This window comes from Phascolarctos cinereus, unplaced genomic scaffold, assembly GCF_003287225.1.
Source record: "Phascolarctos cinereus isolate Bilbo 61053 unplaced genomic scaffold, phaCin_HiC Scaffold_9;HRSCAF=440, whole genome shotgun sequence".
Taxonomy (NCBI): Eukaryota; Metazoa; Chordata; class Mammalia; order Diprotodontia; family Phascolarctidae; genus Phascolarctos; species Phascolarctos cinereus.
The window spans coordinates 203,807,980-203,820,761 of record NW_027556402.1 but is presented as its reverse complement, the minus strand read 5'-3'; the positions used below and the strand labels follow the sequence as shown (position 1 = coordinate 203,820,761).

At 48.0% G+C, this 12,782-nt stretch overlaps 1 protein-coding gene across 3 annotated transcripts; it reads right to left on the bottom strand.

The window, feature by feature from the left end:
- Nucleotides 1-710: 710 nt before the first annotated feature.
- On the bottom strand, nt 711-12,315 carry ITPA (inosine triphosphatase). Of its 3 annotated transcripts, none has more exons than XM_021005382.2 (8): nt 12,032-12,315; nt 9,899-9,956; nt 9,685-9,749; nt 8,517-8,590; nt 3,736-3,767; nt 3,206-3,321; nt 2,424-2,500; nt 711-899 (listed from the first exon to the last, which is right to left on the bottom strand). In XM_021005382.2, exons 1-8 carry the CDS (start codon nt 12,095-12,097, stop codon nt 803-805), a joined length of 585 nt encoding a protein of 194 aa, XP_020861041.1. In that variant the 5' UTR covers nt 12,098-12,315; the 3' UTR covers nt 711-802. The 3 variants fall into 3 exon arrangements, with proteins under 3 accessions (XP_020861041.1, XP_078004378.1, XP_078004379.1); XM_078148252.1 differs by lacking the exon at nt 12,032-12,315 and adding an exon at nt 10,315-10,339; XM_078148253.1 differs by lacking the exons at nt 9,685-9,749; nt 12,032-12,315 and adding an exon at nt 10,315-10,382.
- Between the last annotated feature and the right edge of the window lie 467 nt (nt 12,316-12,782).

Below are 12,782 nucleotides of genomic sequence, written 5' to 3'. Positions count from 1 at the left end.
GGGTTGGCTGACCCGTAAACACTCTATGGAGGGGACACGCAGAATACTCCCAAGACTACCTGCTCTTTCAATGAAATTCCTAGCCATTAGGGTCCTTCTTGACCTCTGCGTTAGTAAGAGCCCCAGTGAAGCCTCTGATGGAGGAAGCCACTCCTTCCCCTGAAATATCCCTCAGTGTTTCAAGCCTGGATCCTTTTGATTTGTTTAGGGTTGGGACTGCTGTTGGGAAAACCCTTTGGGAAGGACAGCATCTCCTTCCTCCACTCCACATCTCGGTAATGGGCAGATGTTTCATAGGATCTACCCTGCCGACCCACACCAGAATCTCCTCCATAACGTCCCTGACCTGCCCTTCAAAACCTCCACCCTCACATTCCACTTCTTTTTTTACCTTGAACCAAAATCTGTGAATCATCAAGCATTACTCCTAGCTCTGCCTTTGAGGAACAGGCAGAAACGGCCTACTCAATAATGCCCTTTCTCCGTGACAACCTTTCGGGAGATATCCTGTCCAGTTCCTCCTGACTTTTCCAGGCTAAACGTCCCCAGTCTCTTCCATCATTTGGCACGGCCTTCCTTTGGATACACGATAAGCTTGTCAGTGCCTGTCCTCAAAATGTGCCATCCTAAAGCCGAACACGGTATTCATAGGTGTGATCTGACTCTCAGAAGATAGATGTCTGACTGATAGATCAACCCAGAAGACCGAGGCCAGTTAAGTACTTTAATCTACAGGTGCCCACTTGTCCCTTCGTGCTGCCCCCTCCCCCTCCCCCAGCTGTGGCACTCCTTCCACGACCCTTTAGGAGCCTGGCTGCAGGAAGTAGTTCTGCAGTTCACGGAGGGCTCGGAATCGGTGAGAGATGGTGTTCTTCACAGCTTTGGGCAGCTCGGCATACCTGTGCAGGGGGGAAAGGAGAGAGCAAAGACATGTAAAGGGCCCTGAATGGGGAGCAGCCCGATGGCAGACACGGGTAGACGGACAAATCCAAAGATCCCGCCACCTCCAGGAGGCCCGCTTGCATTATTACTAATAACTCCTATTTCTATAGTACTTTCAGGATGACAAAGTGCCTTCCTCAAAACAACCCCACGAGGTTGGCAGGGCGAGGATCATTTTCCCCATTTTATAAATGAGGAAACTCAGGCTCAGAGAAGCTGTGACTTACCCAGGATCATGAAGCTGAAAGTCCTGAAAGCAGGATTGGAACCCAGGTCACCTGACTTCAAGTCCAATGCTCTTTTCATCACACCACACCACACTTTTTATTTTTATATTTTACCACACAGCTAGGACAGGAAAACTGAATTGTGTTTTCTACAACACTGGTTCAAGTTCCTTTTCCCATTTTAATAAGTATTTCATAAATGCTCGTGTAGCCAAACCTTGTTAAATGTAACCCACTGGCACCAAGGCACATTGGGGGGGTTTGTTGACTGCATCCCTGTAAACACTGCATAGTCACTCGACCTCCTTTGGCTTGGGGTGTGTGCTGTGTTCAGGGAGGACAGAGATGTGTGAGGGCCTTCCTTCCAAACTAGACGTTAAAACAACGGAGTCAGTTCAGCTGAACACAGACCATGAAGGACAGGCATTCTAACAGTCAACAGCTCTGGGAATCGCTATAGGTGAACTCTGAAGGAAACAGGTGTCAGGCTTTGTCCAAGTCTCGGGTGTCTACAAAGCTGCCCACCCCACTTCACTGTTTGCCCTGTCCTAGACTGATCCACAGCACTGGTCCTCAGGAAGCCTCATTACCAAACTCAATTGACAAGCCCCCTCATATCACTAACAACTCTTAGAAAAATACAGCCCAGGGTTCTAGCCCCAGTTCTGTCCCTGACTTGTGTGACCTTTCTTCATGTGGAAAAACATTTTTCAAAATCACTTTTGGATGTCTTTTGGTTTTTACCTCCTATAAACTGTTTCTTCATCTGAAAATGATAAAATGATCATCTCTAAGATCCCTCCAAATTCTGATGTTTTGAGCCCATAACTCTCAATATATGGAAAATCACTCTGCAAGAGTGAGGGATCATGGGGCAGCTAGGTGGTGCAGTGGATAGAGCACCGGCCCTGGATTCAGGAGGACCTGAGTTCAAATTCGGTCTCAGACACATAACACTTACTAGCTGTGTGACTCTGGGCAAGTCACTTAACCCCATTGCCTAGCAAAAAAAAAAAAGAGTGAGGGATCATAATTATTAAATGTTAGTGTTGGTCAGAGTGTTGAAACAGGGCATCTGGACATCTCCCCACCCCACCCAAACAAGGCACTCCTTTCTGTCCCTTCGCCGACAGAAAAGCCAGGAATCATCTTGGGCCCCAAAACAACCTCCTCCCCTTTCCTTCTCCCCAAACAAGAAGCCTAGCCAGTGATGCCCAGCCCTGACCCCAAACCAAGGGCACTCATCACCCTCACGTCTGCTCGTAGCCGTCAGGTTGGAAACAAGGATCCCAACCAAAGTCCCGACAACCTCGAGGCTCCACAATCTGGCCCTGGGGCAGGAAAAGAGGAAGGAGCAAAGTGAGTTGTACTCTTCCCCCGTGTACATCTGGGCCCCCGGCTCCCCGAATTCTCCTCCCAGATGAGGCACTCAGCTCCTCCACATACAGTTTTTCTCTGTCCTGTCTTCCACTGTCCTCCAGATAATCCAGAAGCACATCCTCATCCCACTCTGTCTCTCTTATTCTCTCCCTCTATTCTCACCTGTTTCTGCCACCATCCTTCTCTTCTCTCCTCTGTCTTGTCACCATATTTTCCTTTTCTCTCCCCATCTGTCTGTCATTATCTCCACCCTAGTTTATCTCTCTGTCCCCACCTGCTTCTCTTTCTCCCTCAGTGTGTCACTGTCTCTGTCTTATTTTTTCTCCCTCCATCCAAGTGTCTCTTTATCACCATCGCTCTATCTCTGTCTCTGTTCCCATCTGTCTCCCTGTTACTCTCTCCATCTGAGTCTGTCCCCCTCCGTTGCCACCTTTCTCTTTCTGTCACCATCTCTCTCATCTCTCTCTCTATCTGCTATCCACCCTGAACCCAACTCTTGTTTCTCAATCCATCTCTCCTGCTTTTCAGCCTGAACTCCATGTCTGGCTTTGGGCATCCAGAAGGGAACAGCCCCACCTCGTGGTATGTTTGGAAATTGCGGCCACCATGCATCATCGTGTGCTCCCTGACCCCCACTCCCCAGTATGCCCACATACAAAGGTCTGGCCTTTGAAAAGCTGTACAGGGTCTTCTGGCCGGCCCGTGCTGAGTGCAAACGTACAGAGAGCGTAAGCTGACTTGTCTTCAAAGCCTGAAAGGAGCTGGTAAAGACCTGAGGTAAGAGACACAAATGGTCAGAAAGTAAGAAGGGCCTGGGTCAACATAAGCTCATGGGAGAAACAAGAGTTCACAGAAGAATGCCCACAGTGAGGGGTAAGGAAGGCAAGAATAGGGAACCCTGCATTCCTCTAAGGGCAGGGAAGTCTGGCCGAGCCTGGTACTGAACGGGGGGCCAGGCAGAATCCCACCACCAACCAAGCCCAGCACATTACAGGGGATACTGAGGCCCAGAAAAGGGGCAGGGCAAGCCGGGGAGTGGAGCTGGGGCCAGGGATCAGAAGCGCTGTGTCCCAGGCCTAGGTCTTTCCCAACCCCAGCCTGCGTCTCCATGGCTCTCAGGGCCCCACGGCTCCCATGGGCACCTGCCCCTGTTCACATGGCTCCTACTGCACCCACAACTGCCTACCTTCAGGCTTTAACTTTTCCAGAAACCACTTTCTGCAAGAAAAGACAAAGAAGAGGATCAAGAGGGGGAGGAGGACCCCTGCACTCACACCAAAGGCCGCAGCAGCTAAATGAAGACAGGCGCGAGCACTGGCCTACACTGGAGAAGGGCTCCGCCCCACCACTATGAGACAGCGAATGCCTACACTGATTTCGGTTCCTCAAGTCATGCCTCTTTGGAGGAAGTCTTTTTACTGCTCTGAATACTTCACCTACACGTCCCAAGATTAGAAGGGAAGCAGAGAGCTGGGAAACAATTTTTACAGCCAGCGTCTCTGATAAAGGCCTCATTTCCAAAACACATAGAGAACTGAGTAGAATTCATAAGAATACAAGTCATTCTCCGACTGATAAATGGTCAAAGGATATGAACAGGCTGTTCTCAGATGAAGAAATTAAAAACATCTATAGTCATATAAAAAGATGCTCTAAATCACTATTGATTAGAGAAATGCAAATCAAAACACCTCTGAGGTACCACATCATACCTATCAGATTGGCCGACGTGACAAAACAGGACAATGATAAATGTTGGAGAAGATGTGGGAAAATTGGAACGCTAATGCATTGTTGGTGGAGTTGTGAAATGATCCAACCATTTTGGAGAGCAATTTGGAACTATGCCCAAAGGGCTACAAAAATGTGCATACCCTTTGACCCAGCAATAGCACTTCTAGAGCTATATCCCAGAGAGATCACACAAATGGGAAAAGGCCCCACATGTACAAAAATATTTAAAGCAGCTCTTTTTGTGGTGGCCAAAAGCTGGCAATTGAGGGGATGCCCATCAATGAGGAAAGGCTGAACAAGTTGTGATTTATGAATATAATGGAATACTATTGTACTATGAGAAATGATGAGCATGTACTGGAAACGTTAGCTTTAGCAATAAGAGAAGAAAAAGAAACTGAAGGTATTAGAATAGGCAAAGAAGAAACAAAGTTATCACTCTTTGCAGATGATATGATGATATACTTAGAGAATCCTAGAGGATCAAGTAAAAAACTACTTGAAATGATAAACAACTTTAGCAAAGTTGCAGGTTATAAAATGAACCCACATAAATCATTGACATTTCTACATATTACCAACGAAGCCCAACAGCAAGAGATAGAAAGAGAAATTCTGGGGCAGCTAAGTGGCGCAGTGGATAGAGCACCGGCCCTGGATTCAGGAGGACCTCAGTTCAAATCCGGGCTCAGACACATAACACTTACTGGCTGTGTAACCCTGGGCAAGTCACTTAACCCCACTGCCCAACCAAAAAAAAAAAAGTAACTTCTTAAATACATTAAAAAAACTAAAAGAAAGAAAGAGAAATTCCATTTAAAGTTACTATAGACATTATAAAATATTTAGGCGTCTACTTACCAAAACAAACCCAGGAACTATATAAACACAATTACAAAACACTTTTCACACAAATAATGTCAGAGCTAAATAGTTGGAAAAACATCAGTTGCTCATGGGTAGGCCAGGCTAATATAATAAAAATGACAATTCCACCTAAGCTAATTTACTTATTCAGTGCCTTACCAATCAAACTACCAAAAAGTTATTTTATAGAGTTAGAAAAAATAATAACAAGACTTATTTGGAATAACTAAAGGTCCAGAATATCAAGGGAACTAATTAAAAGAAATGCAGCGGAAGGTGGCCTAGCCATTCCAGATCTTAAATTATATTACAAAGCGGCAATCATCAAAACCGCTTGGTACTGGCTAAGAAATAGAGTGGTGGATCAATGGAATAGGTTAAGTATGCAAGACACAGTAATCAATGACTATAGTAATCTATTATTTGATAAACCCAAAGATCCCAGCTTCTGTGATAAGAACTCACTCTGTGACAAAAACTGCTGGGAAAACTGGAAAAGAATATGGCAGAAACTAGGTATAGACCCAAATCTCACAGCATATACCAAAATAAAGTCAAAATGGGTTCATGATTTAGATATAAAGGCTGATACTGTAAGCAAACTGGGAGAGCAAGGAATAGTTTACCTATCAGATTTATGGAGAACAGAAGAATTCATGACCAAACAGGAGATAGAAAACATTACGAAATGCAAAATAAATAACTTTGATTACATTAAATTGAAAAGTTTTTGCACAAAGCCAATGCAACCAAGATTAGAAGGAGAGTAGAAAATTGGGAAAGAATTTTTACAACCAGTCTCTCATAAGGGCCTCATTTCTAAACTATATCCACAAAGAAGAAAGAACCATGGAGTTTGAATGCAGATCGAAGCATACTATTTGCTCTTTTTTTTCCTTCTGTTGTATTTTGTTTCCTCTTTCTAGTGGTTCCTTTTATTGATTCTAATTCTTCCTTACAACATCACTAATGTGAAAATATGTTTAATAGGAATGTATATGTATAACCTATATCAGATTGCACACCATCTTGGGGAGGGAGGTGGGAAGAGAGGGGGAGAAAAATTTAAAATTCAAAAGCTTATAGAACTGACTGATAAATCAAAATAAATTAATAAAAAAAAACATAAAAAGAAAGAAATGATAAGCAAGCAGAATTCAGAAAAACCTGGAAAGACTTGTATGGACTGATGCTCAGTGAAGTGTGCAGAACCAGGAGAATGTCGTACACGGTTAACAGCCACGCTGTGCGGAATTTTGGTAGACTTAGCCCTTCACAGCAATGCAAGGATCTAAGACAATTCCAAAAGACTCACAATGGAAAATGCTATTCATATCCAGAAAAAGAACCATGGATTCTGAATGCAGATGGAAGCATATTATTTGCCCTCTTTTTCTTTTGTTTTGTTTCTTCTTTCTCATGGTTCCTCTCATTAGTTCTAATTCTTCTGTACATCATGACTAATGTGAAAATATACTCAATATGAATGTACATATAGAGCCTATATCAGATTGCATGCTGTCTTGGGGAGGGGGCAGTAGAGAGAGGCGGAGAAAATCTAAAACTCAAAATCTCATGGAAGTAAATGTTGAAAACTAAAAACAAATAAATAATTTAAAAGAGAGAGAGAGAGAGGGTTGTCTTATTTCCCCTTGACACCCCCACACCACAATGCCTTTCACAGAGGTGGTACTTCAGAAGCACCGACTGAGCTGAGTCGTCCCTAAGGATGGGCCTGTCTCCCTGAAGCCCAGACAAGCAACAGCATCTCTCCGTCCTGCCAAGCTTTCCCCACAATGAGAGCTCCATATGATCGTCATATCAGGCCTGGGGGCAGCCAGGGCAGACTTCGCAGGCCTGTTTGACAGAGGAGGGATGGGAAGGGATTTCAATCAGAGGAAGAGCTGAGAGGAGAAGCCAGGTGTCTTGACATCCAGCCTGGGGTCTCCATCCAGGAGAATTCTTACAGATGGCAGGCACAGGTTCAGAGGTACTCCTGGAGTGCCCCAGTCACAGACAGCTCTCAATTTCCCATTCACATAATGGGTGGAGGACAACTGGATATAAGTAGGGCTTTTTCGTAGCAAGGATCCTAGTTGCTCCTAATAATAATAATAATAATAGCTAGCATTTATATAGTGCCTACTATGTGCCACGCACTGTGCTAAATGCTTTCTAAATATTCTTTCATTTGGGTTTCACAACACCTCTGGGAGACAACTGCTATTATTATCCTCAATTTACAGGTAAGGAAACTGAGGCAAAGAGAGGTTAAGTGACTTGCCCAGAGTCACACAGCTAGGAAGTAGTATCTAAGGCTAGATTTGAACTCAGGGTTTCCTGACTCTAGACCCAGTGCTAGCTGCCTCAGGGATTCCCTCCAAACAGTGGGATCTGAGATCCCCAGGCAGAAGATCGCAGGGTCATATGTCTTGAAATTAAAAAGGATCTTAAAGACCACCTGTTCTTAACTTGTCTTTTTCCAGTTGGGAAAACCGAGACCCAGAATGAGGAGGCCCATGGCTCCTGAAAAGGCCCAGTCTCAAGCTCTCTGACATCCAGTTCCTTTGTGCTGCCCCAAAGAGGAGGCTCAAGAGGCCTGGCAGGAAGGCCCTTCTGGGAGGGCTCTCAGCAGTTGTCTCCCTCGTCCCTTAGCCAAGGAGGGAGGGAGATGCCCAATGTCAGGTAGGGCTCATAGGGAGGGCCCTATGCGGGTTAAATTCAGAAGCAGATTTTTTTTTTAGTGGCTCTGAAAGGTAGGCTGGGCAGCTAATGGAAGAAGACTCCCCTTCTGCACAAGAGCCCACAACAGCTCTGTCCACCCAAGCCCAAACTCCACTGCCTCCACCACAAAAAGAGTGCTACAAATATTTTTGTACATGTTTGTACAAGGAGACTCCATAAGGTTGTATCCGCTGTGGGGAGAAAGAGGGCAGAGAAGAGAGGGCCGGAACCAGAATCCTCCTGCTGGTTTTGCTACAGATCCAGAGGGTCTGGGGTTAATAGCTCATCGTCTGAGTAAGGACAGGGAAGGAGAAAAGGCAAGAATTGCTTTTGAGAAGAGCTTTAGCAGTGCCGCAGAAAGGTAAGCCAGGAAGACCTGGAGGCAGCATGGAAAGACACCAGTTCAAATCCCAGTGATGCCCCTTGTGACCTTGGGCAAAGCACCCTCCTCAGCACTTGGAGGGCTCGGACTCAGTGATGCCTAGGGTCCCTTCTGGCTCTAAACACTATGACCTATCACCCCGGTGCAAATGTGAGGGAAATAATAAAGCCCTGGGGGTGGTGAGGCTGCTGATTCTGGCCCGGCCTTCAGCTCTAATGGGTGTGGTAACCAGGCTAGGCAGCAGTTTTCTGCCTACTTACATGTAGGGGCCAGGGAGGCCCCCCAGGGCATTGAAGCAGAGACAGGTATCCTCCACCAAGACCGGCCCCTGGACCTGTGGCACAAAGACAGCCCCATCACACACCCTGGATATCACACACCCCAGATATCACACACCTGCACATCTCATTGGATTGGTCCAGGGCTCCACCTCGGCAAAGAGCCCCAGGGCAGCCTGGAGGAACTTGCTATAATGAAAAGAAAAGAACCCCACAGAACTAGTCACTGAGAACTGGGAGGGAACTCGGTGGCCAAGGAACCCAACTTCCTCCTTCCTTGGACGAGGAAAGTGAGGCCCAGGCTCTGGGCCAGGCCAGGAGGCTGACACTTCTGAGTACTCTAAGCCCTGGCCCGACATTACCTCATCTGACACTCCCAACAGGCTGTGAGAAGTCAGTGCAATTACTATTATTATCTCCATTTCAGAGCCAAGGCACCTAAGGCCCTGCCCACAGTCACAGCTCCTTCATGAGAGAGCCAGGACTAGAACTCAGGCCTTCTGACTCCAAAATGCAGTGTCAGGTGACGCATGGAACCTATCAACATGCAACCAGGTCCGGTCTGAGGAGGACAAACGTGTCTCCTGCAGGCTCGTCTTCTTCTGAGACAACCGAACCATGCTCTGAGAAAAGATTACAGCGCTCTTTCCTCATGACAAACCCGTGAGGCAGGTAATGCAAACACCATCCCCATTTTAAAGATGGGCAAACTGGCAGAGGCAAGCTTTGGCTCCAGGCGTCCTGAGCCCCTAGGCTTGCTCCTTCCTGGTCCGTGCCGAGATGGCTCCCCCTCCACCCCTCCAACCCCTGCCCTGCCAGGCCTGGGAAAGCTCAGAACGAATTCAGAGGCTCCTTGTTGGATGTGGAAGAACATGCTCCAGAGCCAGGCCTGGGCCCACAGTGGGGCAGAGGACAGAAAGGGCACATCTGCAGGGGACAGTGAATTTCCAACTCTAAGTCTGGCCACAGCCCCAGAAGCCAAGTTCTCGGCCAGGTGTGTGATACAGAGTGAGTGTAAAATGGAAAGACTGAGGTCTTTCCATCAGTGAAGTGGAGCTCTTGCTCCTAGCACTCGCAGCATGGCCCATCTCCCTGATATCATCACCTCCCCAGCCCTCACCCCCAGCTCCAGGGCAGGACAGGACCCCACCTGTCTGGCTGCTTCCCGGCATTTCTGGATAGAAATCTCATCTGGTTCCCCTTGGTATTCCGGCACTTGATGAAAAAACAGAGACACACACACACACACACACACACACACACACACACACACACACACACACACACACACACGAGTTACTTGCTGGAGGGGGACAGAGTCCTGGCAAACACCAAGGCTTTTAAAAAATAAAATGAGGACTTACGGTCAATTTTCTGTGGGACCAAACTGCAGGGGAACTTTTCTCCCAGGATCTGGACCACCTGCCCAAAGGAGAGGAGAGGGTGGCTTCACTCAGTCTCCATCTCAAATCCTGCTCTCCTGCTCCTCCCCTCCTGTACAAGAGCCCTCAACAGCTCTGTCCACCCAAGCCCAAACTCCTCTGCCCAGTTCTTGAGACTGCCCCAAGCGCTCACCAACGCTCGGAACGTCGCTCCTGCCCAGGCCTGGCCTGCTTCCGCCTCCTGGTCTCTGCTAACATTGCCTCCCTCTGCCTTCCTCACAGATTCCCCAAATCTTCCCCCTCTTTCAAGAAGGAAACTGACTTGTCCCATCTTCTCCAGAAATATTCCCTTGACCCACAGTCAAGTTAAGTCATTTCAAAAAACGTTAAGTGCCTACCATATGTCAGACACTGCACTCAGAACTGGGAGACAAAGAAAGGCAAAAGCCATTTCCTGCTCTCAAGGAGCTCACGATCACATGCAAACAACTGTGCACAGGCTAAGCTAGAGATAACTGGCAGAGGCAAGGCACTAGAATTAAGGGGGATCAGGAAAGGCTTCCAAGAAGCTGAGATTCTGAAGGAAGCAGGGAAGCAGGACCTGAGGGAGTGAAAGCATTCCAGCCATGGGGAACAGCCTGCAAAAACGCCCAGAGCTTGTTCAAGGAGCAGGCAGGAGGAAGCGGTGTCACTGGACGGGGAGATGAGAAGGGACTGCCTGGGAAGGAGATGCTCCCCCTTCACCTCGGGCTTCTCCAGATCTCTAGGCCTTTTCAGTCTCAGTACAAATTCTACCTCCTTCAAGAGGAATTTCCAGATTCTTCCATTTATTAGTGCCTGGCTCTCCCAATATGTGTGTGTGTCCACTATGCATTTGTTTGTGAATATAACAATAGTAGCTAACATTTATATTTTGCTTTAAATCTGTAAAACCCTGTGAGGTCTATGCTATTATCATTAGAGCCCTTCCTAACCTAGCCCCCTCCTGCCTTTCCAATCTTCTTACACCTCACTCCCCAACACACAGTCTCCTGGCTGTTCCATGGACTGTCCCATGCCTGGAAGGCTCTCCCTCCTCCGTTCGGACTACTGACCTTCCAGGCTTCCTGTAAGTCCCAGATAAAATCCTATCTTCTACAGCAAGTCGGCCCCAATTCCTTTTAATTCCAATGCTTTCCCTCTGTTAACCATCTCCTAGCTATCCCGTATATAGCTTGCTTTGCATAAGTTTGTTCACGTGTTTCCCCTGTTAGACTGTAAGCGCCTTGAGGGCAGGGGCTGTTTTGCCTCTTTTTGTAACCCCAGAGCTTAATAAATGTTGATTGAGGTTAAATGACTTGCCCAGGGTCACACAGCTGGTGTCTAAGAAAGAGAACTCAAACTCAGGTCTTTCCCAGTCACTGAACGGTTGAAAAACATTTATTAAGCACCTGTTATGGGCCAGGCAGCCTAAGTACTGGGGATACAAGGCCGGTGGTCTTTCCTCTAGGCAAGCTAGGTGTATCTCAAGGAAAATGGAGCTCCTTAAGGTGAGAGAATTCTCCTTTTGTTTTTGTATCCCTAGGATCTAGTACATAGTGACTGCTTAAACTCCAGTTAACTGATCCACGAACTAGAACAGGGCGGCGAGCCCAGGTTTTAAGCAGGAGGCCTTAGATTCCAAGCTGAGTCCACAAGATCATAGATTTTTTTGAGCCGAAAGGAACCTTGCACGTCATTTAGTCCAGTGCGCCCATTTCCCAGACGAGAAGCCTGGGGCTCAGAGACCTGCCCAGGGTCACCCCGCCAGGAAGTGTCAGAGGCAGGATCTGAAGGAGGGCGTTTTTTATTCCGAAGCCCCGGTCACAGCGCTCCCCACTAGAAGAGACAGGCAAGGGAATGAGGGCGGGTCTCAGATAGTGGGCGGGACTCCTGCCCAGAGGGCGGGGCCAAAGAGAGAAATAGTGAGGCGTGGGGCGGGGCCTGGCTAGCGCTGCGACCCTCCCCGTCAATCACCGCATGCGCACGTGGACGCCAAGGCCTCCGACCCCCACCCAGCCGCGCTTATGGCGTCACCCGAAGTGATGGAGGAGGCGGAGTCCCTGCATCCCCTCTCCCTTTCCCCCGGCCCATCACCTCTTCTAGCTTCTTAGCATTTCCAGTGACGAACACAACTTTCTTTCCCGTCAGCGACGCCGCCATCTGCTCTTCAACCCGGCCCGGCTCTCTCTCCCTCCAATCCTCGAGTAGTATTATTTGGACCAATGGGGAGGAAGCAAGCGATGACGAACAGGGGGGCGGGCCTAACGGGACCCAATCACGACCATCCGTTTTCACAAGCCCCTCCCCCTCGGAACCGGGCGATTAAAGTCGTACTCACGGACGGATCACAGCTATACGAAACGTTCTCTACAATCCACGAAGCGTGAAGCCGGAGGGCTGGGGCGAAGGTGTTCCCTTCTTCCGCTCACGTGATGACTAACCGGAAGGCTCTCCCCAGGACTTTCAGTTTGTGGCCATTGAAATCTTAGCCCTGATGCTTTCCTGTTCCTGTGGCCTCTTCCCTGTAGTATGCCGTGGGACTCAGCGAGGGCGGTGCCTCTACTCCCTACCCAACCCTCTTTGAGCACGGCTAAGCTTGGCCACCTCTTCTTCCAGGAAGCCTCCCTGGCTTATCCTCCCACACACCAGATGAAACTTGAGTCTGGTCACAAAAGAGAAAAGTCCCTGCCATGGCAGGGACGGAATCTTGGTCTCGAAATGACAAGACCTTGATTTGAATCCTGCTTCCGAGCGTTACCTGGAACGCTCTCCCTCCTTACCATTTCGACTTCCTTGGCTTCTTTCTTGTCCCAGCTAAAATCCCACCTGCAAGAAAACTTGCCCG

Excerpts from the sequence above, each read along its gene's own strand:
- ITPA (XM_021005382.2), bottom strand. The coding sequence starts at position 12,097 with ATGGCGGCGTCGCTGACGGGAAAGAAAGTTGTGTTCGTCACTGGAAAT. Across the intron at positions 9,957-12,031 it reads ATGCTAAGAAGCTAGAAGAG|GTGGTCCAGATCCTGGGAGA; the intron begins GTGATGGGCCGG and ends TCCTTTGGGCAG. Across the intron at positions 3,768-8,516 it reads GGCCTCCCTGGCCCCTACAT|AAAGTGGTTTCTGGAAAAGT; the intron begins GTAAGTAGGCAG and ends CTTTTCTTGCAG.